General features: G+C 48.0%; 1 protein-coding gene across 18 annotated transcripts in view; it reads right to left on the minus strand.

Moving 5' to 3' along the window:
* Positions 1-22,402, minus strand: part of AFDN (afadin, adherens junction formation factor) — a 135,562-nt gene that overhangs the window by 3,520 nt on the left and 109,640 nt on the right. For 8 of the 18 annotated variants that reach the window (XM_036926474.2, XM_036926465.2, XM_036926463.2 and 5 more), the window contains 10 exons: positions 19,568-19,633; positions 19,300-19,373; positions 18,750-18,868; positions 17,184-17,378; positions 16,494-16,585; positions 15,968-16,153; positions 12,726-13,607; positions 10,626-10,661; positions 5,307-5,438; positions 2,104-2,395 (listed from right to left, as the gene is read on the minus strand). In XM_036926474.2, the coding sequence (XP_036782369.2) occupies positions 2,104-2,395; positions 5,307-5,438; positions 10,626-10,661; positions 12,726-13,607; positions 15,968-16,153; positions 16,494-16,585; positions 17,184-17,378; positions 18,750-18,868; positions 19,300-19,373; positions 19,568-19,633 (2,074 nt within the window). The remainder of the gene's footprint in view (positions 1-2,103; positions 2,396-5,306; positions 5,439-10,625; positions 10,662-12,725; positions 13,608-15,967; positions 16,154-16,493; positions 16,586-17,183; positions 17,379-18,749; positions 18,869-19,299; positions 19,374-19,567; positions 19,634-22,402) is intronic. The other 10 variants (XM_036926480.2, XM_057490274.1, XM_036926478.2 and 7 more) reach the window with 2 other exon arrangements.

The following is a 22,402-nucleotide window of genomic DNA, read 5'->3' on the forward strand; positions in this document are numbered from 1 at the left end:
CTACGGCGCTAGCTGTATCTGATCTGATGATTTGGATGGAGGTCGGTCACTTTCTGAACAGCCCCTCTGGGGGCCGCGGTGTCTACTCGTCACGGAGCCCAGGTGTCCTGTGATCACTGCTCAGCAGATCACCCTCAGCAAAGACTCAGAAGACTGACCAGAAACACATCTCTGACTTAGGAAATCCATAGCAGTCTTGTAAACTATTTGCATAGTGTAATTTTTTCAATGCTCATTCCAGATTTTTTTCATTTTGTCTCAAAAAATGAGGTTACAGGTTACATCTTCTGAGCTTTGTTTTTTAGGATAATACTCGTTTCTTCCACTGGTAAAAATCAATTACAAAATTTGAGATATCAATCAGAGTATCAAATACTTTCAGCTGAATGTATTGAATTAATACCACACATTTTAAATAATTTTCAAAGAGATTTAGTAAAGACTATTTCATCCTATGTTGCTATGCTCCATTCTAGCCCCTCAGGGCCCAGTGGAAGAAGCCAAGGGCAGTCTGCAGAAGCGTGCCTGGAGTGCTCGGGACAGACGGCTGAACCCGCAGGTACAGGGGGCAGGGGGCGCCCGCACTGGTGGCAGGCAGCCTCGGACTTCACGGAAGGAGCCTTCAAAGGAGCAGGAGCAATCAGATGAGGATGGAACCTGCTCCTGGGGGAATTTCAGGTGTGAAACAAGATAAGGGTTGGCGGGATGACTGAGAGCCACAGTGGCTGGAAGGGACACCCCATTCGCCAACCTCTACAGTTCAGCCTGTAACTTGATACAAGGAGCCTGATCCCTTCAAAAATTACTATTATTCCATAAATATCTTTAAAGGTTTTACTTTGTAGATATTTATGACAAGAATTGTACAGAAAGATTTGATTTTAGCTTCTGAGTGACTCAGCCTGCACTACTACTACTGAGCCTTCTCTGCAGCAGGGCTAATAAATGACTCTGGCAAAACTCATCTGTTCCAAAATAACCACAGTTACAGGCATTTTTGATTATTCAACTTCTTTTAGAATACCTGAGCTCCATGCACTGCCTCATGCTGAACTGAGAAGGCTCTTGCACTTTTTAAAAGTAATGCTATTAAATTTGAGAATGTTTACTGCTAGCATTCCTATTTTGCTTAAAGTTGTAGGATTAGTCTGCACTTAGAATCGCTGTAATTTACATTCACATAGCAGAGTAACTCTCAGTGTCCTCTCAAACACCAGCCCCTATGTATCGGCTGGCGACAGCCCCCAGTCCGGGCCAGCGGGCGCTGTGATGTGCTGAGGACAGAGGGGACGGGATGGACCGAAACCAGTGAGAGGGGAAAAGGGCAGTTCCACATGACTAGGTTCTCTGCCCACTGGCCGAGGGAGCTGGCACCCAGCAGGGCTCCAAACCCAGCTTGGCAGAGTGGTCCCACCCTATGACCAAACCACTGTGGACCGTAGCAGCCCTATCATGAGCCACGACCACGTGGCATTTAATCCAGGACAGTTCTATTTACACTGAACAATGGATGCATAATTTGTAGAAATGACACAATTGGTACCTTATTCTTATCTTTACACCCCAAAATGTGTGTACAAGGTACTTGCTCCACTAAGTGTGTTATCCGAAGAGGGAGAGAAGGTGGGCCGAGCCCCAGGGTACTCTCAGGGCGGCCTGGAGGCGGGATGGGGCCGACCACCGACAGCGGCGGCGGGAGGGCAGGGAGCTTCCTAAAGCTCTGACTTGACTGCCAACAAACCAGACGTGAGCACAGCTATGGCGAGCGAGGGGGAGACCCCGTGGGTCCCAGCCTCCAGGGGTGATGAGCGGCCCCGCATCGGGGAGAGCGCAGAGATCCCCATTCCCAGCAAAGGCCCGGGGCAGGGTTTGGTGTGTGACCATTTTACCTCTCCCGGAGGCGGGGCCGGGGCGGCGGAGGCCCGATTTGTTTGGAGGGGGTGGGGGCCGGCCCGTTCCGGGGGCAGCACTGCCGGCGCCGGCCGGGGGAGGCCGCAGCGAGGTGCAGAGGAAGGGGCCCTCAGAGGCCGGGCGCGGCTGTGGCCGCGGCGGCGTAGGGAAGGTCCCGGGGAAGCCTCGCGGCGCCGGAACGCGTCTCCTGACCTGCCGGGCCGCCGCGCTCCTCCTGCTGCTGCTCCTCCTCGTCGTCGCCGTAGGCCACGAGGCGGGCGGTGTACAGGGAGTCTGGGGACAGCGCCGGCGCCGGGAGGCGGGAGGCGGAGCGCTGGGGTGGGGCGGGCGGCGCGGGCGCAGTGGGCGGGGGCTCGTAGCCCCGCGGGAGCGGGGGTCTGCACAGCCCCGGCTCCTCGGGCCCCAGCAGCCGGCGCTCTGCCTCGTCGTGCTGTCTGCGCCTCTCGGCCTCCAGGCGGCTGTAGTACCCTTCTTCCTGTCGCCTCTGCAGGCCAAGAGACAGAAGTGCACGGTCAGCGGCCAGCAGGGACGGGGCGCCCAGCCGGGCCTGGGAAAGGGGGTGTTACCCTGGGTCCCCGGCCAGCATGGACGGCGCGTCCATGGGAACCAGAGACTCAACCACCACCGTGCAGCTCAGAGTGGGCGACCCGGGCAGCCGCTGCGGGCTGTACTCCCCGGTCTGCCCACACTACGGTCTATCTGACAAGACACTTCTGGGCTGCAGCGGCGGGCTCCCGGGCACATCCGGGCCCCCCGGGGGCAGCAGACCGCCCCGGCGCCTCACCACTCTGGCTCTCCTCCACTCCCCCGTCTCCTGCTCTTGGGGGGAATGTTAACTTACCTGTTACTGCTGAGTTTAAAGACAAAACCAAACCAAAGACAGGCTCTAACTGGCTTTCTATGGCTGGCACTCTCCAAAGAGCAAACTCGATGCCTGCTCACAGAGCCCAGGGCCCAGGAGGGTTGGGAAGGGAGGCCCTCGGCAACGGGGGCGGGGTTAGGTCACCAGGCTTACTTCCGGTCATTCAGACGGGAATTAACAGGAAGCCGTGAAGCGCGAAAAACATGACTCACTTTCCCAAAGCAAGAGTCTAACAAGTAGCTTTCCACGGTTCTTATATTTCGTATTTCAAACCTTAGTAACTCCCTGACAGACAGAAAATGAGAGAGCCAGGCATTAAAAGCAGCAGCAAGATATTCAAATATATTTTGACACGCACTGTACATTTTTTCTGACATACATCTGCACAAACTACAGTTGACACAGAAAAGAACTTAAACATGAAAAAACATGGTTTTGCTGAAGATTGACAGAAGTTCTAGAACACAACAAAAAGGTAAACAAGGAAGAGGGTAAAAGATGGAACAGAACCATCTGCCTGTACCTGACCACGTTCACCACCACACAGTGGAGGCAGGAAACCCCGCGCCACTCAGCCAAAGGCGCTGACTCTGGGGGCCTGGCAGGCGCTGGGGTGAAGTCTTTAGTCCCCATCACAGTCTGTGTGCTTGTGTCCGCTCCCGCCTCCCACCAGCGCCACACACACGCACACAGGCCACTGCTTCCCCTTCTGAGGGAGAAAACCTAAGAGTTAACATCAGCCCCTGTAACGGCCGGGACCCGATTTCTCACTTCATCTTCGTACTCTGTGTTGAGGCATCCTGAAGGAAAGACACTTTAATCTTATTTTCTACACGAAGTATGTGTCTCTTAGGTTATGGAACCAAATCCAGGATGACCTCAGTGGCTTTAAGCGGAGTTGTCTTAGTATTGTGTGAGGAAAAGCTGCTTGGTAACACTTCAGGGGCACCCCAAAGAGTCTCCCTCAGTTATGCCAAGAGAGACACAATTACATGACCTGAGAAGACATTCCAGCCAACAAGTAAATGGCACATTTTTCCATAACAAAACAAACCATCAATTTTGGACATTCTGTATAAAAAATAGGTTATTCAGCTTCTTTTTACATTGACCACTCAATTGTAGAGGCAGTTCCTAAAACACAAGGGCATCTGACAGAGTCGTGAGTTGTGAGAACATACTGGAAGAATCAGCCCAAGAGTCGCAGCAGAGAGCATGTCCCAGCCCTTCTCCGTATGTGCACAGCCCAGACCACCGGCTGAGGCTCGCAGGGGCACAGGACTTCCCCTGACCTGTGCGTATGGACAACGAGTCTGCATAGGGCACAGCCGGGGCTGGTAGTGGGGCTCAGAGCTGGGAGATCGTGTCCCTCCAAACAGCCCCAAAACACCACAGAAACTAAGACATCCAGTGGCTCAAATGTCTGAGAGTGGATCTCCTTATATCATCAATTTGACTCTGCATTATCTAAGCCAAAGGCTCAAGAGCCTCCTCATGTTGGAAGCTCGGCCCCTGGGAGAAGCTCGGCCCCTGGGAAAACCTCACAAGCGGCTCAGACACAGCTTTTGGAGAGAACATGGTGCTGGCCTTTAAGAAACAGCAAAAGTCTATAAATCGCAGAAATCATTCATTTAACCCAGGCATGTGTCCTTCCATCATGTATTTCACTCTCCTTTAAATGAGCCACATCATTCCTGCCCATCTTAGTCTAACCTGATCTTTTCTACAGGTCAGGTCACTACGAAAGGCTTCCTAAATTTCTTTTCCTCAAGGGGTGAGTAGGGAGGGTGCTCTATCTAATGCAGTTCACTGGAGTGTCAGTTACCTAGTAAAAGCTACCTCTTTCCCCACTGGAAGTCCCGCACCCAAAGCTTCTGCCTTCACAGAAGGGAAGTGAGAGTGGACGGCCTCTCCCATGTGGCGTCCAGGGAGGGTGCGCCCCCCAGAGACCCAGTGAGCACTGAGCTTGGCGGCCGTGCGGCCCGGAGGGGTCTGGGGGTAGCAGTGCGGAGCTCCTGATTCCCAGAGCAGGGCAAGTTACTTGCTATTTTAAGGTTCAACTAAAAAAAAACCCACATATGCAAACAGAGCAGTAAGTCACAACACCGAGATTATACACTGGGTCACATTTCCCTCGTGGTGGGCTCTCGTTACCGCCCACCGATCAGAGGGCATTGAAGAGGGAGCCCAGGGGCAGGTCAAGCCGAGAGCCTAGAAGACCAGGCGCGGAGCCCCGGGGCGTGCGCCGCCTGCACGGGGGCCAGCTGGGCCTCGACCTATCAGGCAGGGCCCGGCCGCAAAGGCGCACGGCTAATCGGGCCTAAGAGCTCCGAAGTTCGAGATGCAAGACGCAGAGGACAGGGGCATCTGGAGACAGTTCGGAAGAGGGGCGGATGGGCCAGACCAGGCTGGGTCTTGGTCCAAGGACAAAAGCTGGGGATCCGAGCCCTGGTCTCATCCTGAACGCCCCGAGCCCCGCCACCCTCGGCCTTCAGGCTACCGGGCACACCCGAGACCCCTAGAGGCCCAGGACCTTGTCTTCGGCCTCCCGCCGCGCGCGCTCCTCCTCACGCCGCGCGCGCTCCGCCTCCTGCCGCGCCCGGTCTTCTGCTTCGCGCCGCCGCATCTCCTCCAGCTGCTGACGCCGCCGCTCCTCGTCCTGCAACTGGGAACAAGCGCACTTGAGTGTCCGCTCACGGTGCTCCACCAGCACGAGCCGGAGAGGCACACACTGAGACAGGGGACACACACGCACAAGTACAAAACATTGGCTTAAAACCACTGCTAGAAGACAAAACTTACATCTTAGGGCTCTACAACTTCGAATTAGTTACCTGAACACTTGGCCCCCACGGCTCAGAAACACTCATGAGTGGTGCCAGAGGAGGGATTCATCTCAAACATCCACACGCCAAAATAAGCAGGATTTTTTACTGGCACACAGTTGGGGTCATCAGTTCCAGTCACCTGCCTCTACCACGTGCATGCCGTTCCCAGCACCTGGGCCCTTCGCCTCAGTTTCCCTCTGAACCCATCCTGGACTTAAATTCCTTCCCAGCTCAAATTCCCACCCCCCAACTCGGAGCCACAGAATCAACCTGCAGTTTGGAAAGGCCCTTATTCTCTCTTTCCGGCTCCATCTCCGCCAAGGGCCCCCCCATTCTGCTGGAACACTGGCTCTGGGGCTACAGCCCTGCCTCTCCTGAGACAGTATATTCTCCTCTCTGCTAACTACTGGTCAAAAGTTCTTCTGTTGGTCTAAAATTCATCACCTGCTTGTTTTGTACCTTTCATCATTCAGGTTCTGCCTTTGGAAACAACAGGAAGCATATCTATTTCTCCTTTGTACTATTCAAAGTCATTCACAGAATAAAGTAAAGCTGCATTAATGTAATAGAGGCTCTCTGTTACCTTTCAATAAAGCATAACTAATTTCATTCTATTTTGTAGACCTAATTAAAAACAAATTCAAAGGAAACAGTATACACTGAAATAGGCAATTACCCCTTTAAAAAAAAAGTATAATTTTAGGATATCAGAAGAATGTGATTCTCATAATTATAGGTACAGAAGCTATGCTATCTCACAGATCTATAAACAGGCATTTTCTTTTTAAAAATCTTCATTCTTCCAAATATGGATGGTGGTAGCAAGGAGCCTCTCCTGTGCTCATTCTGCTGCCACTACTTTCAAAGTAAGGCAGGTGACAGTGCTATTAGCACTAAGCTTCTTTCCACTAGTTTCAGGTATTTTCATTTTCAAACATAGGCTGTTTTGTTCTTCAAAGATATGCTGCTTTACTCAAAAAGCATTCATGGCAGAAAGAAGAATCTCTTTACAGGAGCTCAATGGTACACTGAACTGTATGGTTTACTTACATTCAGTTTAAAGGGGCATTTCAACCCAAGTTACAATTTTAATGACTGAGAGCCAATGACAAACTATTACATTAAAGCTTTGAAATTAAATGAAAAGAGTTGAGCTTACTGTTTTAGATTAAAAAAAATCAAAAGTTACATGCTATCAAAACAGTCTGGTAAGAAGTTATATTTGAGGCAACAGATCTGAATAAATATAGCAGTAATTCTTTAGAATAGACTAAAGCTATTCTAAGCCAAGAACTACACTAGGATATCAAAAGCCAGTATGTAAACTTGAACCAAGGTCTGGCTATACTGACAGTCCCCATTTCCAAAAAAGGGTATTTTCACATTAAAAAAAAAAATAGTATGTTGAGATCTGTGCTTATAATTTTCTACTATAAAAATACATTAACTTGCATCTTTAATTTGTAATAGAAATCCAATCAAGGTAGACAAGCATGGTAGAACAGCTGAATGTCAAACAGGGCTAAGGTATCCTTTACTTTCTGGCATCGTCACTGTAAATACGTCTGAAAGTCTGTTAACCAAATTACCCTTAAGAAACCTTTCTCTCTGTAGGGCTTTTTTACTTGTGCTCCCACCCATTAAAAACGCCCTAAAAGATTTTAAGGACCCAAATGAAGAAACCCCCAGATTAAGCGATTTTACTATAGACCTTTGGTACCTAAAGCTTGGGTTCAGGGGTCATCTCTGCAGCTACTAGCCACTCATCTGAGAGGCAGTCACTTGGCGTGGAGGGAGTGTGTATGAATGATGCAGGAAAACCAGCCCGGGGCACTTGGCTCTCCATCAGTGACAGCTCTCTCCTGACACACAGCCCATACCTTGTTTTTAAGGAAAATGACAATTTTGTCAGAAGTCATAGTATGTAAGCTTAGATCCTGACACACTCCAGCAGCAGAGGCAAAGAAACCCCTAAGCAGGGAGGCGTGGCTCAAAGCAGTCCCTCATCCTTGGAAATTCTCTTACGGCAGCTGTTTTACCAGCACAATCACAGGATTTCTGTGTTCTATGCCAAACTATATACAAGCTGGTTTTAATATGAAAGCATTTCTCCTCCCAGTTTCTAGAGTAAAACCGACCGTTCCTGAAGATGGATTTTGTCTATTCCTTGGGTTTTGATGTTCTGGGGAGAGCCATATACCGCTCTCAAGGAAGGAGAGGCTTCCCCACCTCAAGCAGGTCTCCTGCCCAGCCTTGCTCAGGCTTCTATAAGGCCTTTCTTTACTCCAACCCCTTCCATGCCCAGGGCACTCTGGAGGGGTACACCCAATTTTCACCACCTCACATGGAGGCCAGACAGCAAAGCAGTCTACAGGGAAGATGCAGCTTGGATCATCGTGAGGAAATCAGAGAGCTGTGGAAATATGCAACATCACAGCAGTGCTGTGAAGGAGGAAGGGCTTTCCTGTGATGTGCCAGGTCTCCAGAGTTGGTAGATGGACCACTAACATGTCTGCAAGCAAAGCTGAGACTGCCACTCACATGATTCCTAGGCAGAAGAGTGATGAACAGGAACGCAGAAAATTCTGCTTAGAATCTTGCCTCTCACTGTGATATTGGGCGAATCCCCTAAATACTGGCCTGCCCCTGCTTCGCAGGGCTGCTAGGAGACACGGGAGCATAAAAGTTGTAATTATTCAGCAACCTGGAGCGCTACATGCATGGGTTACATCTTCTGTCATTCTGGAAGCCACCATGCCTGCCCAGCCCACCCACAGAGGGTGAGGAGGGGCCCTGCACAGGGACAGAACAAACAGCACTCGGAGCGCTTCTCTAAGGGACGGGGGCCACAGCGGGGTCCTGAGGACTTTGGACACCTGACAGGTTTGTAACAGGATCGTCACAGCTGCTCCACCGAGCGGCCAGTACAGGGAACTAAGGCAGAAGGAGGGATGCGGTGAGGTCTGCGCAGCCTGGGGTGGTGCAAGAGGGTCAGTGCCTGGAGGGTTGGTTTCGGGAAAGCAGACTGCACAACCTCCTGATGGGGAGAAGAAAGTGATGGTAAGGTCTGTACACTGAGCAACCAGAGAATCTGCAGAAATGGGGAAGGCCAAGGCAGAGCAGACAGAGCTCCACAGGGATGAAAGGGGAAGGACACACCAAATCTGAAGTCTTGTCTGACACCAAGTGGAGGTGTGGTGTGGGCAAACGCACACCCGGGTCTTTAGTTTGAGAGGGGTCTGGACTAGTAATGCCAAGAAGGGTGCCACTGGCATCAGTACTCGCCATGGGTGTGGGGGCAGCAGACACAAAGGCATGATCACAGACCATGGGAGGAGCGCCAGCTCTGATTTGGGTGATGGCCACCAGGAGGCCAGAGAAGAGCAGTAATAGACCGGGCTGAAACCCGGCCGCCCGACCAGGAAAGGACCTGCCTCATTTATTCCACTCGCACCCAAGACATCTGTGACAGTGCCTAAGAAAACACTTTAACACTGCACGGGGCAGAGCTGCTACTATGTCACATGGCCCTTCCTGTCCCAAAGACTGACGTCCCCGAGAAGCTCCCCTCACCTGCCGGTTCTGACCCAACCAAGCATTCTACAGCATCACAGGGTGTGGACAGTAACGTTAACATTCCCTGGGGCATAAGGCTATGAAATGCTCAGCAATGTGGTGGTTATGGTCCTTATTTACATGCAAAATAGTTATTTTTTTAAAAAAAAATAAAACTCTTTCTTTGAAATAAAAATCTTACTATATCCCTTAAAATATTGTCATTCATCTGTCATATCATCCCCACAGCATGAAAGATTGTCTCTGGGCCTGCAGACACTGCCTCTGGACCTGCAGACCTGTCTCTGGGCCTGCAGACAGTCTCTGGGCCTGCAGACACTGCCTCTGGGCCTGCAGACACTGCCTTTGGCTCATCTTCTAAAGTGAGTGCCTCATGTCAGTACCTGGCATATATGGATGCTGGGCAAGTAACTGTTCATTTAAAGAATACTTCACACAAAGAACTCCAAATGACCAGTATTTTCCAACCAACAACAACATGTACACCTTAATACATAAAGACACGGGGAGAAAAACTTTTTTTTATCTTTGTCTCACGTGAAAAAAAAAAAAGCTCAGAAAACATGCCTTTCAAGTCATCGAGGAGGAAAGCTGTTTGCAAGAGGGGTTTCTCTCTGGAAGTGATAGTGCCACCATGCTATTTACTAAAAAAAAAAAAAAGGGAGGACTTAACTATTTGGAGAAAAGGCCATTAAAGTCAAACCTGGATATCTGGATTCAGGGTTTTTTTTTTTTTTTTAAGTAATGTCTGCTACTGGCCTCATATCATTTAAGTTGACTATTAATAAATGTTGACCTAAATACATCAGTCATACTGGCAGATGACACACAGTACATAACCATAATAGGCACTAAAATGAACCACCATATTCCCCAATACTGATATTAAACACATTGAATTTACAATAGAATGCAACCTCAAGTACTTCTTTTGGCAAATAAACAGGTGTGACTGAAAAAGTAACTGAAATCCATGTGATATTATTAAAGAAAAAATAAACGCTCACTGGAAACCTCCCATACTCTACCAAACAGTTACAGCCCAACTGGCAAACAATGTCAGTACTAAGTCCATTGAGTTTCTAGTAGCTGAATATTTAAAATTGACCTCTAATGTAACAAGGATGAGAAATGTTACTCATTGCAAAATTTCTTTCATTTTCTCATGTATTATGACTACGTAGGAATACACAGCATCAATTTTATGAGTAAAACCGAGAAAAGGTCAAAACCATAAACGAACAGCAACACTTTAACAGGGAAAAGCAAAGAGTAACTACATCTAAGGACATTCAGAGGCATGCTTCTAGAAGGTCAGGGAGCTACACGTCCTGCTCTAGGCCACCCCTGAGAACGGGATCTACTAAAAACATAAAACCACCACCACTAAAGGAAAAAAGGAAAATCAAGACAGGAAAAAGTACCAAGGGAAAGAAATGAGAACATACCAAATCTAGAACAGAGATTGCTGGCACAGCAGTCTGCTGCAGGCAACAGAAGGAAAAAAGAAAGATGAGGCGTGAAAAACAAAGGGCAAGTTCAGACCTGTGCTCTGCCATCAGTGCCCGCGCTCTCATGCTTCACCTGCTCGCGAAGGACAACCCAGTGACACAGGTAAAGAAATACTAATTTCTAGTACTCAGAAACCAAAAAATGCCTGCATGGCATTAAATATTTGAGTTTCATTAGTAAGATACATAGAAGAAACTAAGAAAGTCAAATCTCCCGTAGCTCTCTGACTTGCAGACTGAGGTGTTACTCTTAATATAATTAATGGCAATACACAGATAAAATTACCATAAGACACTTTGCAAATATCATATTTATATTAAGAAGCTTTAAATATTCAGTGTTTTAACCATTTGGAAAAACTGACAGACCTTAAAGGAGTAACTATAGAAATACCATGATGGCAGCGGCTAACTTTTCACTGTTGTTGGGACAGTTTTAAAGAACAATAAATACTAATGTCTACTTATTACCAAAAATGCCAGCTTTAGATTCAGAAGAAAGGTAAAGCCATTCTTTTCTTGTGTTTTGGGGGCCATGCAAGGCCATGCACAAATTTGGCTTCTTTAAGGAAGCCGCTGGCAATGTGCCTCTAGTGACGCTGGCGGAGGCAGAGGGACGCGTGCTGCAATGAGCAGTGCACAGCTAACAATATGTGCAATGGAGGCCAGGTTCTGACCACTGGCCAGTCACTGGTCAAAGAATTGTTATGCTAAAATTAACTAGTTATTAATCAAACAGTTGCTCTTTCAAACTGAAGGGTACTGATGGCAGACATTCTTAAGGAGTGCACTACTGGTGACTTGGGAAACACCAATAAAGCAGTCATAACTAGCATTTAGGCCTTCATTTAAGCAGGATTCCAGCTGAACCCCAGGCAAAGTTATATATACATTTGGCTGAGAATATATATGTAAGAAGCAGCGTGTGACACGTTTCCGATAAATCATTCATAGAGCAAAGTGGAAATGGATCAGAGTGCAGGCTCCAGGATCTAATAATTATCTAAGGTTGAAAGTTTACTGGGAGGTAGAAAGATTAAATACCTGACATAAGTTTCTGGTTTATGTCTCTAGTAGGGACAGAAGCATCAAACAGAAGTTGGAATCAGAAACAAAATCCAAAAGACCAAAAGGACATGCTCTTGGTTATCTTTTCTCAGAATATTGCACTATATAAAAAAAATCACTAAAACTCATTAACATGCGATAGTTAATAGCACTTTCTGCAAATTCATGCCAAAAAATGTCTCTCTGTCAACAATTCTCTTCATAGGGTAGAGAATTTTAAATTTGGTATTTTAATAATCTATTGCATCAAACTAATACAAATTTTACTTTTCTCCTTCAATACAAAAGGTTATTTCTGTAATATGGAGAAATACAAATAAAATCGTCAATTCTCATTAGCTTATGTTTATTAACTTAATAACTACTTGCTTCATCTACCACATAACTATTACAAAAATTTTGTTCCTGTCAATGGTATTAAAACCCTAAGTTTGAAGTTCTGGACAGTGTCCCCTATTGCCCACCACTGAGTGCTGATCGTCAGGATGAGGGTCAGCAAAGGGCCCGCCACCAGCCTGCGCATCACGTTTCTCCAGCACACAGCCTGCCTGCTGCTCACACTCGGTCTGCGGTGGCCTCCATGCTTCAAGGGCAGAGCCGTGCGGCCAGACGGAGCAGAGTCTGCATGGCCAAGACTTCTGATACTTTCTGGCCATTTAAGAAAAAATTCTGCCAAACCCTGATCAAGATCATTCCCAAGTATGACATTACTGGCTATTAACTTGTTTTCTCACCTGAAGTGTTAATGAGGATAAGTACGAGTCTGCTAATTAAACCAGTGAAGTCCCACCTGCACTGCATTGACGCCTCTCAGGGGCGCCCCGCCCTCCCGGCCCGTGCACTCGTGGGGAACACGGGCTGCAGACCTGCCCACATAAGGCTAGCGAGCCCAGGGGCCTCTGCCCTCCTCTGGGCTAGGCTAGTGCCGCGGGCCACACAGCAGCTCCCGGGGGCACCCCTCCCCTTTACCCGCGCTCTGCGCTCGGCCTCGAGGCGCTGCATGATCAGCACGGTGTCCACGTCGTCGTCCTCCTCGTCCTCGTCGTCCTCGTCCTTCTGCTTGGACTCCTGCAGCCGCCTCTGGAACTGCCACTCCAGCATGAGCTTCCGCAGGCGGTCGCTCTCCTCGGCCGTGCGGTCGGGCTTGCCCTGCAGCTCCCGCACCTCCTTGCTCAGCATGTCCACGATGTGCAGCTGCTGCTCCTTCTCCAGCTTCTCCCTGGCGTCCCGCTTCCAGGGGTCAGGGGACAGGCTGTCCCCCGAGGCCAGCTCCTCCCTGCTCACCGTAACGTACTGCAGATCCCTGCGCTCGATCGTGCGCGGCTGCTGCTGCGGCTGCAGCTCGCGGATGACCGTGTCCGGGGGCCGCGGGGGCGCCGGCTGCGCAGGGGGCGGCACCTGAGCGCGCATCTGGCCCAGCTTTCGCTCCTGCTCCCTGCGCTTCCGCTCCCGCTCCTCCTCCAGGCGCGCCTTCTCTTTCTCGTACCAGCGCTGCTGCTCCTCCCGCTTCCTGCGCTCGGCAGCCGCCTGCGCCGCAGGAGGCCCCGGCTGGCCGGCAGCGGGCGGGGGCGGCGGAGGCTCCGCGGCGCCCGGGGCAGGCGGCTCGGCCTGCGGCGGTGCGGCGGTGGGGGTCTTCCAGCGCCCGGGGCCGCTCCTGCTCAGCGTGGACGCGGGCGTGCCCGCCTTGGAGCCATGGTCCAGGTGTTCCTGGCTGGACGCGGTGGAGCCCACCGAGCTCTGGTTTATCCACATGTCGCTGTCGGACTTGCGGTCCAGGCCCGCCTCCAAGTGCTGCCGGTCGGCTTGGTAAGCTTTATCTTCCCGGAGTTCCTCCTGGGAACGGGTAACACGCTGGAGGAAAGAGAAGGCTGCTGTTAGGGTTCAGCCCGTTACCAGAAATTGCTAAAAATTCACTAACATTTCATCCAGGGAGAAGAAAATTAAGGAAACTGTTAGTGCAGCAGAGGCTGACCACCCTGGCTCAGCAGCACTGTGCATGACACCGTGTGCGGGACGTGGCAGGAGACAGTGACACGCACATAAAGTCATGGGGGTGACACCGAGCAGTGCCAGTGCACTTCTCCATGCAGAGGTGGCACTGGACTCCCCGAGGCTGGCACAGTGACCAGGGGCTGGTGGCCTGAGTGAAAAGATGGAGAAGCCGGTTTGACTGTGCAAAGAGCAACTTCTCTGCAGATGCCAGTTATTGGTAGGAGGCTCGATCACACCTCAACCATCTGTCCACCTGTGGCGGAATCCCACCAGCTGGAGGGCAGCCTCACGAGCCCCATGCCCGGGCTGTCCGTCATTAGGCAAGCCAGCCCCGGCTGCGGAGGGCTTGTGGCATGGGGCATGTCCCACAGCGTGGTGTGAGTCTGTAGGACGCAAACCCGTGTGTGACACAGAAACAATAAGTCATCTTCACAGGGCCTGAGGTCTGAAAAATGGCTCCTCTGAAGGTAGCTGCATCTGATATAAATGATTCACTACAACGTGTAAGTCAGAATTTTTTCCTGCCCTTTTCATGAGTAGAAATTGAAGATGCAAATATAGAAAGTAAACTGCTTCCCTTTCCTTAAAAAATAAACCACCATCAACAAAAAAAATGAAGTATCACTTGAAAACACAGCAGCCTGGTAGCAAAATGGGACATTTAATTCCAACATTCTGCTGCAGCTGTACTAAATACACAGAAACACAATGTCTTGGTGAGAGCTTTCTGCTATGGGAAAACAGACACTTTATAAAATTTCAGAGTTCACACCTTCAGTCACCCACCACTCTGCACTGCTGTGGGATCTAGCGACCCCGGGTCACCACTGCGGTCCTCAAAGCCTCGCGTTAGCTCCACCTCCCTGGTGAGTCTTTGTCACTTCAATATCCATATACACGACCCTTCAACACCCTGGCTTTCAGGTCCCCGACTTCCTCGTCTCGGAATTATTTATCCATGTTGAGAGGCAGAAGCAAACTGTAGTTATTCGCCATAATGTGCAGGCTTACTAATGAAACTCCCATAAAATAGGGGAAAAAAATGATCACCTTGACATGCAGAAGCAGGCCTTCCTAAGGGCTAACAAAGTATGTTGGTGGAATGCGGTGTAAAATTACTTTATTGCCAAAGAGAAATTTGGAGCAAGGCCTCTTCTCACAGTGAACTCCAGCTGGCTACGAGAGTTGGTGGGCAGGTGAAGAGCATCTAACACTTCCAGAAAGACAGCTTCTAGGGCCTCTCTGGAGGAAAATGGGTGGGACAGACCCACAGACAGGATGAGATGGCCAGAGGAGAGCCGAGAAGGACCCAGGTCTGACACCTGCGCAGGGAGCTCCTGCTGCCTCAGGACAGGCTCCTTCTCACGATCCACGTGCCCTGTGAGCTCAACACCCCACCTCTGGCTTCTCATCCCTCTGGGCTCAGCTCAAATCCTACCTCAGCCTGAGGTCTCGTCTGCCCACTCAAACCTAAGAATGATTATCCCTCAGGATTCACCATCTGGCATACGCACTTATTACACATCCTAGACGGTATCCAAGCACACATTTAATCCCTTCTTCCAATGTTTCACAGTGTGAAGCTATCTTTCTAAAAAGAAAAACATATCTGATAATATTCCCAGCTCAACTACCCAGGCTGACAGACCCTTCTCTTCTAAACTAGATAAACCTGACTCCCTAGCCTGTCACATACATCAGGCCCTTCCATGAGGTTGCAGCCTGCCTCTGCCACCTGGCACCCCACTGTGCCCTCCCCGACCCAGGTCCCCACCACACTGAACCTGAGGCTCTTGGTCAGCTGCACATCTCTATGCCTGCTCCCTCTTCTGTTCAGGCGGCCAGGATGCACATGGGAGCCAGGCACCACTCATACCTAGGCTGACAGGTAGTTGCATCACTCAGCGGGGCCCACCTTGAGCAGCACTCACACACCCCCCGTTCATCTGTCTCATTTTCCAACCTGCACCGCGACCACCTCTGCACTTCCAGTGCTTTGGGCAGCTTCTGATATGAAGTATGGCAACAAATCCTTTCCCTGGCCAGTTCTCTACCTCCCCTGCTTCTCCTCAGTTAACCACAAAACCAGCTACACAAAGGTGACCCAGCAGCGATGGTGCCCTCCGGAGAACACCAACGGCATCTCGGAAATCAGCGGGCTTTGACCCTCAGCTGGCGTCGCCTGGAGAGCTGCAAATGATCGCGGGGTCCCTGCTAACCTGGATTGCAATACTGGAAGGATTACTGTCTGGGTACACGTGTGGCTTTTCCTCGTAATCTGACCACTGGCTCTGAGGAGGAGCCATCCGGTCCTGGGACTTGGAAGCTGGGAAGGTGAAATACTCTCTGGTGTACGTCTGAGTGGGGATGGGGTAGGCTTCCGGTCTGGGCGGTGGTGTCTGCTCCTGTAAAGTGTGCAGAAAACAGAAAGGTGAGCTTTTTGCAATTTGCACAAAAGACCATTTAATTTCTAATGATGTTTTAAAATACAGCAATGACCTGTTCAAAATTTAAAATATCTATTTCAAAAACTGTGTTGAAAGTGTTTGAGCCTATACTGAGAATAATGGGGAACATTTTATTTTACCCAGACTTATTAAAGCTAATTTACCTCACTCTTATATCAAGAATAAAAAAATCAAATTCTCAGGAATTACTGACAGCAGAGTGTAACCTTGGCAGCTAATGCAGGCTCCCTGGGAACCTGGCATTAGGTGGAGTACAAATGCTCTCATCTCATCAGACCTCAGTGCAGAGGTTGCCAGTGGAGACAGATGTTATCTTCGTGGCCGTTCCAGGGGCATATGTGCTTTTCCCTCCAGGACTGGGAGGCTGATCTGTTGGAAAGAGTCAGGAAAATAAAGTTTAATATTGAACAAACCAGATACGACACAACAGGAGCTCTGAAGGGTAGCCAACACGTGCCACCCATCTTCACACTACCAGTGAGGTGACAGCAGAGGCAGAACCAAGCCTGGAGGGCGGCGCTAAGCACGGCCACTCCCACCTCCTGAATAATCAGAGCCCAGAACAACCCAGTTTTATCTGTAGACCAGGGACCAGCAAACTCCTGGCAAAAGGCAGATATTTCACATTTTTGCCCTGGCTGCGTGTCCGCCTGCTTCCTCTTCCTCTTATTGTCAAGAACCTTTCAAAAGCATAAAACCATGTGAGCTCCTGCTGAACATTATCAATGCACCTGCTGAGAGCAGCAAGTGAATTAGAGGTTTTCCAACTCGGTTTTTATTTCCTGTTAGAACATTCATTCTGATATCCCTCATGAAAATATGCCCCAGCTAGCCCACACATGCAGATAATAATTTCCTTTTGGTAACTAACAAGCCCCAGAGCACCCCTGTGTGCTTCAGCTTGCGGCCATGGTATCCTGGGAAGAGAACTCAGGACATGAGAAGGCAGGGCCGGAGCCCTTCTTACTCGCTACGTTGGGGCTGGAGCGGTGATCGGCTCTGTCCTTCGTCAGCCTGTCGTCGCCAGGCTGTCTCCTTGGCTCACTGTATTCTGCCCAAGGCAGCTGAGGGCTCTCGGGTGACCCATTTTGAGCTGAATTATTGTAGAGCTCAAAACCTTCACTCTTTGGCCGGGGTTTACCTGAGCCACGACGATCTGAAACTGAAACCAAAATGCACTTACAATCTCGTATTTATTCAAGGTTACACTCTCTGGTTAAAAAAAAAAAGGTGACTTTCCTAATACGTGGAATTCCGTAAGACTTGACTTTAGCAGAAGAAATAAGGTAATTTATTTTTACATAAGGGTAAAATCTTTCTATAGAAGTTTAAGTTGTCAAATTGAGCAAAATTTACTGGGCGTGCATGGGAAAAAGTACTATCAAAGCTTATTTTTTCATAAACTTAGCTATTTTAAGTAACAAAACTACTTTTAAAATAACTTTTTTAAATGTAAAGACAAATATGTTTCCCTCCCTTTTAAAAACATTAATCTTTCAGTGACCCAGGAGTGTCATCTTCATGAATGGCCATAACTTGATGTGATTACTCTTCATTTTTTAGTTTTATCTTCTTGCTTGATGACCCTGATTTATTATCTATTTCAACAGTTTCCCTCTTTGATTTCCAACTTGTTGCATTTGCTTATTTTATGTGACTATAAACTAAGAAATGAGATAGCTAGTATGTTAACTGTTACATTATGAAGCAAGTGGCAACTGTGCCAAGGAAGGGATATAGTGCACACGTGGTTTTGTCAGGGTGCCTTTCAGGATGGTCCCTTCTTTTGTTCCCATGAACAGGAGAGGCCCCGGCTCTCCAATGCCTTCATTGTTGGTGTTTTGTTATTCTTAGGCCTAGATTCAGGTCTGGGCTTTGATGCTCCCAGAATACTGATCAGTGGAGAAGAGAGCTCTATCAGGTCCAGATTTAGAGGCTATGCAAAGGGTTAGCAAAATAAATGTGAGGTACAAAATGATTTAAGAGAATGTGAGTCATAATGGTTTGTTGTTGTGGTTTCTGAACTACTTTAAAAAGCCCTAAATTTACACTGATTTTATTCTGAGATTATTGATGTAGCTACAAAATCATAGTCCCACCAACAAATCACTTTATTCAAGTTGAGCTCTGCAAAGTGAACTGTGTGTTACCAGCCAGCCATGTCCTATCACAGCACGGGCAGGACCGAGGCAGCCGTCCCACACCTACAGCTCCTTTGGCAGGGTCCTACTTGCTCTTGAAAGGCTACCAGGACAGGCTGAGCACACGGGGCCACTGGCAGCCAGCCCACCCATGGGTCCTAGGGGGCGGTGGCCTCACGACTACCACTTGGCTGGAAGGTTGCTGGCCCACACTGGAGTCCTGACTCCGGCAATTCACAAGCTAGCTATCTGAGGCACCTTGTTCAAGTCTCCCCTCCTCAGAATCCCCGTCATGGGAACTGGGAGAGTGAAGGTCAGAGTGCCTGGACCCTGTAAAACCCCATGCGAGCCATCAGGAGAGCCAGCCCCTGCTGGCAGGAGTCAGTCCTCACCTCTCTGCATCATCGGGGAGGGCTGGTTGAGCAGGGTAGCAAGACCGTGGTAAATTGCTCCTTGCTTTGCCACTTCCAGCGTTACCACAGAACTCGTTCTGGTCATGAGTTCTGCCGCCCTAGGAGGAGAGGGCCGAAAATTTAAGAAAAATGAAGCACAGTGCCTACTGTCACGATGGCAGAGGACCGCATGTCTACGGCCTCGTCTGCCATTCTGAGCAGTAGTTCTGCCCTTAGGACCCTTACCTGCTGCCCCCCTACCTTTGAGAAGGAGCCATACACACGTCACCATTCTAAGGCATATTCAGACATTCCAGAAGTGCTAAGAGTACATTTTTATTAAGCTTCAAAAGAAACTGCTGCAAGCGAAGATATGTATTTACAATTTGCTAACAAATGAGGTGCCATGCATACCAAGAGTTTACATTAATGAAGGGAAAGAGTAAGCTATAGCTTTTCAGCATTACTTTTTATCTCCCAATTCCGAACTCTAATGTGAAATACCCTAAAAATGGTAATACCAAGCTTTAAACAAATAAATAAATGATACCTTTCCTGAGAGAGTCCTACCAGACTTCGCCCATCCACACTGAGGAGCTGGTCACCCGCAGTGAGCCGTCCATCCTGTGTGCCCCCAAGCATATGCGGGGAGGGACAGCAAAGGGACAGGAAGAAGAGGCTGGGTTAAGCGCACTCGCAATTGTTCACTTAACAAGCAGGAAACAGTGTCTCCTAACTACAAGTACCAGCGGGATGCATTCCGTCATTTGGTAAATGCACGACATACTGGAAATTACATCTTTAAAAACTATACTAACCACATCAGCAGCACCTCCTTTTACAACAGACTTCACGTAGATCCCAAGTTTGTCTTGACCAGCACCCTAGGCAAAAACAATGTAAGAAACATTGCACTGAAAATACTCAGTAAGAAATACAACCAAAAACGAAAATTTATAAACAAAACATGTACATGGAGAACTGTTAGAAAAGTCCTGGTTGTTTTCATGTGAAAATTATAAATATAAAAACTGTGTTGACGGAAATAACCCTCTATTTGGTAAACATAAAGAAACTAAAGGAAATGTACCTATTTTATGTTTCCAAATTAAGAAAAATCAATTATTAATAAATCAGTCGAGAAGACTGAAAAAAGGTAATTTAAGATTGGTTCTGAATAACAAGTGTATGTGAACTAAAAACTTATTTATGATCTCTACTCTTAATTACTTTAATACAGAAGCAATTACTGTCACATTTCTGCATCCCAATAACTTACCTACATCCCTTTGGACCCTGTTTCTTTTCATGTAATTTGAAATTTAAAATAAGGAAATCCTTCTTGTGGCAAACAGGAGGGACTTAAGTAGTAAAAGAAGATAATGCAGAAAATACTCTATAATACATTATTCATGGACGGATCATGTACGTAACTCTAAACACATCCACAGCCACAAGCCCCTATCCACACAGAATGCACATCAGCTCCCTGCATGCTACATCATGGAAGAACAGGGAATGTCTGTGAGTTAGAACTACGTAACATATACAACTGCTTTACAGAATCACCAACATTCTACTTGGACATTATAATATAAAAATCAAAGTTTGGACAGTTTATCGGTAATGCCAAAGGATGCAATCAATCAGATGCATGAAATCTCACTGGGAACTCACTGCCAGTATTTTACAACTAAGGACATATTTCTTAGGTCACAACTTCAATAGTGATGAAATACTGTGGCATGAAAGCAAAACAAGAAGGTATCACAGGAAAGAAAGGGATTCCATAAATGACTTCATCAACATGTACATCCTACACCCTCTGGAACCAAGCGACCCCCAGGGAAGCTCTTCGCTTCTCCCTTTAGTTGGTGGTGCAGGTCGGAGGGGGACAGTCACGAGGCCTCCCCACTGCCCTAGGGAAAAACCCAGCATAGAGCATGCCACTGTTTTGTGAGTCTAAAACCATCTGTTACACATCTTGTTCCGAAAATTTAAAATAGAAAATGTCTCAATTTAACAAAGCAATTTAATTCTGTGAAGCAGTATGTTTCCCATTTCACGTGGTCACATCATCTGGGGGCTGAGTTAATGCAACAGCCGTGCACAACATGGCCATGTGTTCTCCCGCGGCTCCCGACCCTCTGGCCTGGCATGCTCACCCACACCCACCTCCATGTACGTCCGCAGTGCGACCTCTCTAAGACCCACTGTGCAGGCTCAGCCGCCTGCATGCCCCTCAGACATGGCCCAGCACCCCTGAAAGCATGACAGCCAAGGACACCCTGCGGTCCTTGCCTAGTCTTGTCACCAAAAACCATTATTGGGAGAGCAAAGTTTGTACCTTTTTGTAAATTTGAAACTTCACAATAAGAAAGTACATACACATAGTAGGCACTCAGTAAGTGGCACCTTTCTGAATTTTAGTATGTCCCTTCGCAACAGGGCAGTAAACACACCTTCACCTGACTTCATTTATGCCAATACTTGAGTTTCCTTGCATCTATGGCACTAAGACACAATACAAGAGATTACTCTAAGGCAGTCCACCACTGCCCTCGTTTTTTAATTTCCCTCACATATAATCTAATTAAATGACTCAATACACATTCCATACTTTTATGTAATCTATGATTAACTGTTTAATTCACAATTCAGCTGTTAAATGAGTTTAACTCAGTAGATACTCCCTCAGTGCCTACACTATCCCCACCCCCGAGCGCACACCCAGGGACGCAGTGGAGAGGCCCCGCCCTCGCGGAGCTCACACTCTAGAGTGGTCTTCTGTGCAGTCTGGAGGTGTCTCATTTTCCTTTTTCATACATGCTGCATATTTCCCTACAACAAGTACCCTAGGCCAGATTTTTGTTTTTTTAAGATTCCAAAAATACAGTCACTTTTTTCTTTTGCTTTCTGTTTGGTGATAAAAAAGCAATGCTGATGGAATTCTAGGTTTTAGTGTGTGTGGGCACTACCTACACTTTTACAAGCGTTGTTTCCTGGTAATGTAATGTCCTTGTAATTTAGATAATAAAGACTGTCCTTTTAGTAAGACAATTACTCCATCTTTGACACAAACATGTTTGGCAGTAATCCTAGTAACACAGCATTTTTAGTAACACTGATATAAACAATAAAATACCAAATATGCATTTTAAAACCATAAATCAGGCCTTCTTCCCCCATTTCTGGGGCAATGTATTACTGTAATATCATACTAGGAATATAGAAAAAAATCTCATTTATTTAGGCAAACTATAATGAGAACTTTTTCTTTCTAAAACCTTGGGGCAAACTGACGTGAGCAGGGAGTAAACGCAGCCCTGACCCCCCTTGCAGACCAAGGGCCTGCGCACACACTGTCCAGGGCACACATTGGCTCTTCGCTGTGACTTTCACTCTCGGAAGGTGTCTTTGTTCCCACTCACAGCAAAGCGTAGCCGCACTGCGTCATCACTTCCGCTTCCACCTGGTAACTTAGAGCAGCAATCCCACACTTGAGGGCAGCTCCTAGGTTCTATCATTTCATAACCACTTGACATTTTAGGTAACTAACACATAAGCTTAAATTTAGTAGGTGTTCATGTGAGTTGAAAATATTATTTAAATAATCTGAAACCCCAGAACATTTTTAAACAAGTAATTTACTA

Source organism: Manis pentadactyla, chromosome 12, assembly GCF_030020395.1.
Source record: "Manis pentadactyla isolate mManPen7 chromosome 12, mManPen7.hap1, whole genome shotgun sequence".
Lineage (NCBI taxonomy): Eukaryota > Metazoa > Chordata > Mammalia > Pholidota > Manidae > Manis > Manis pentadactyla.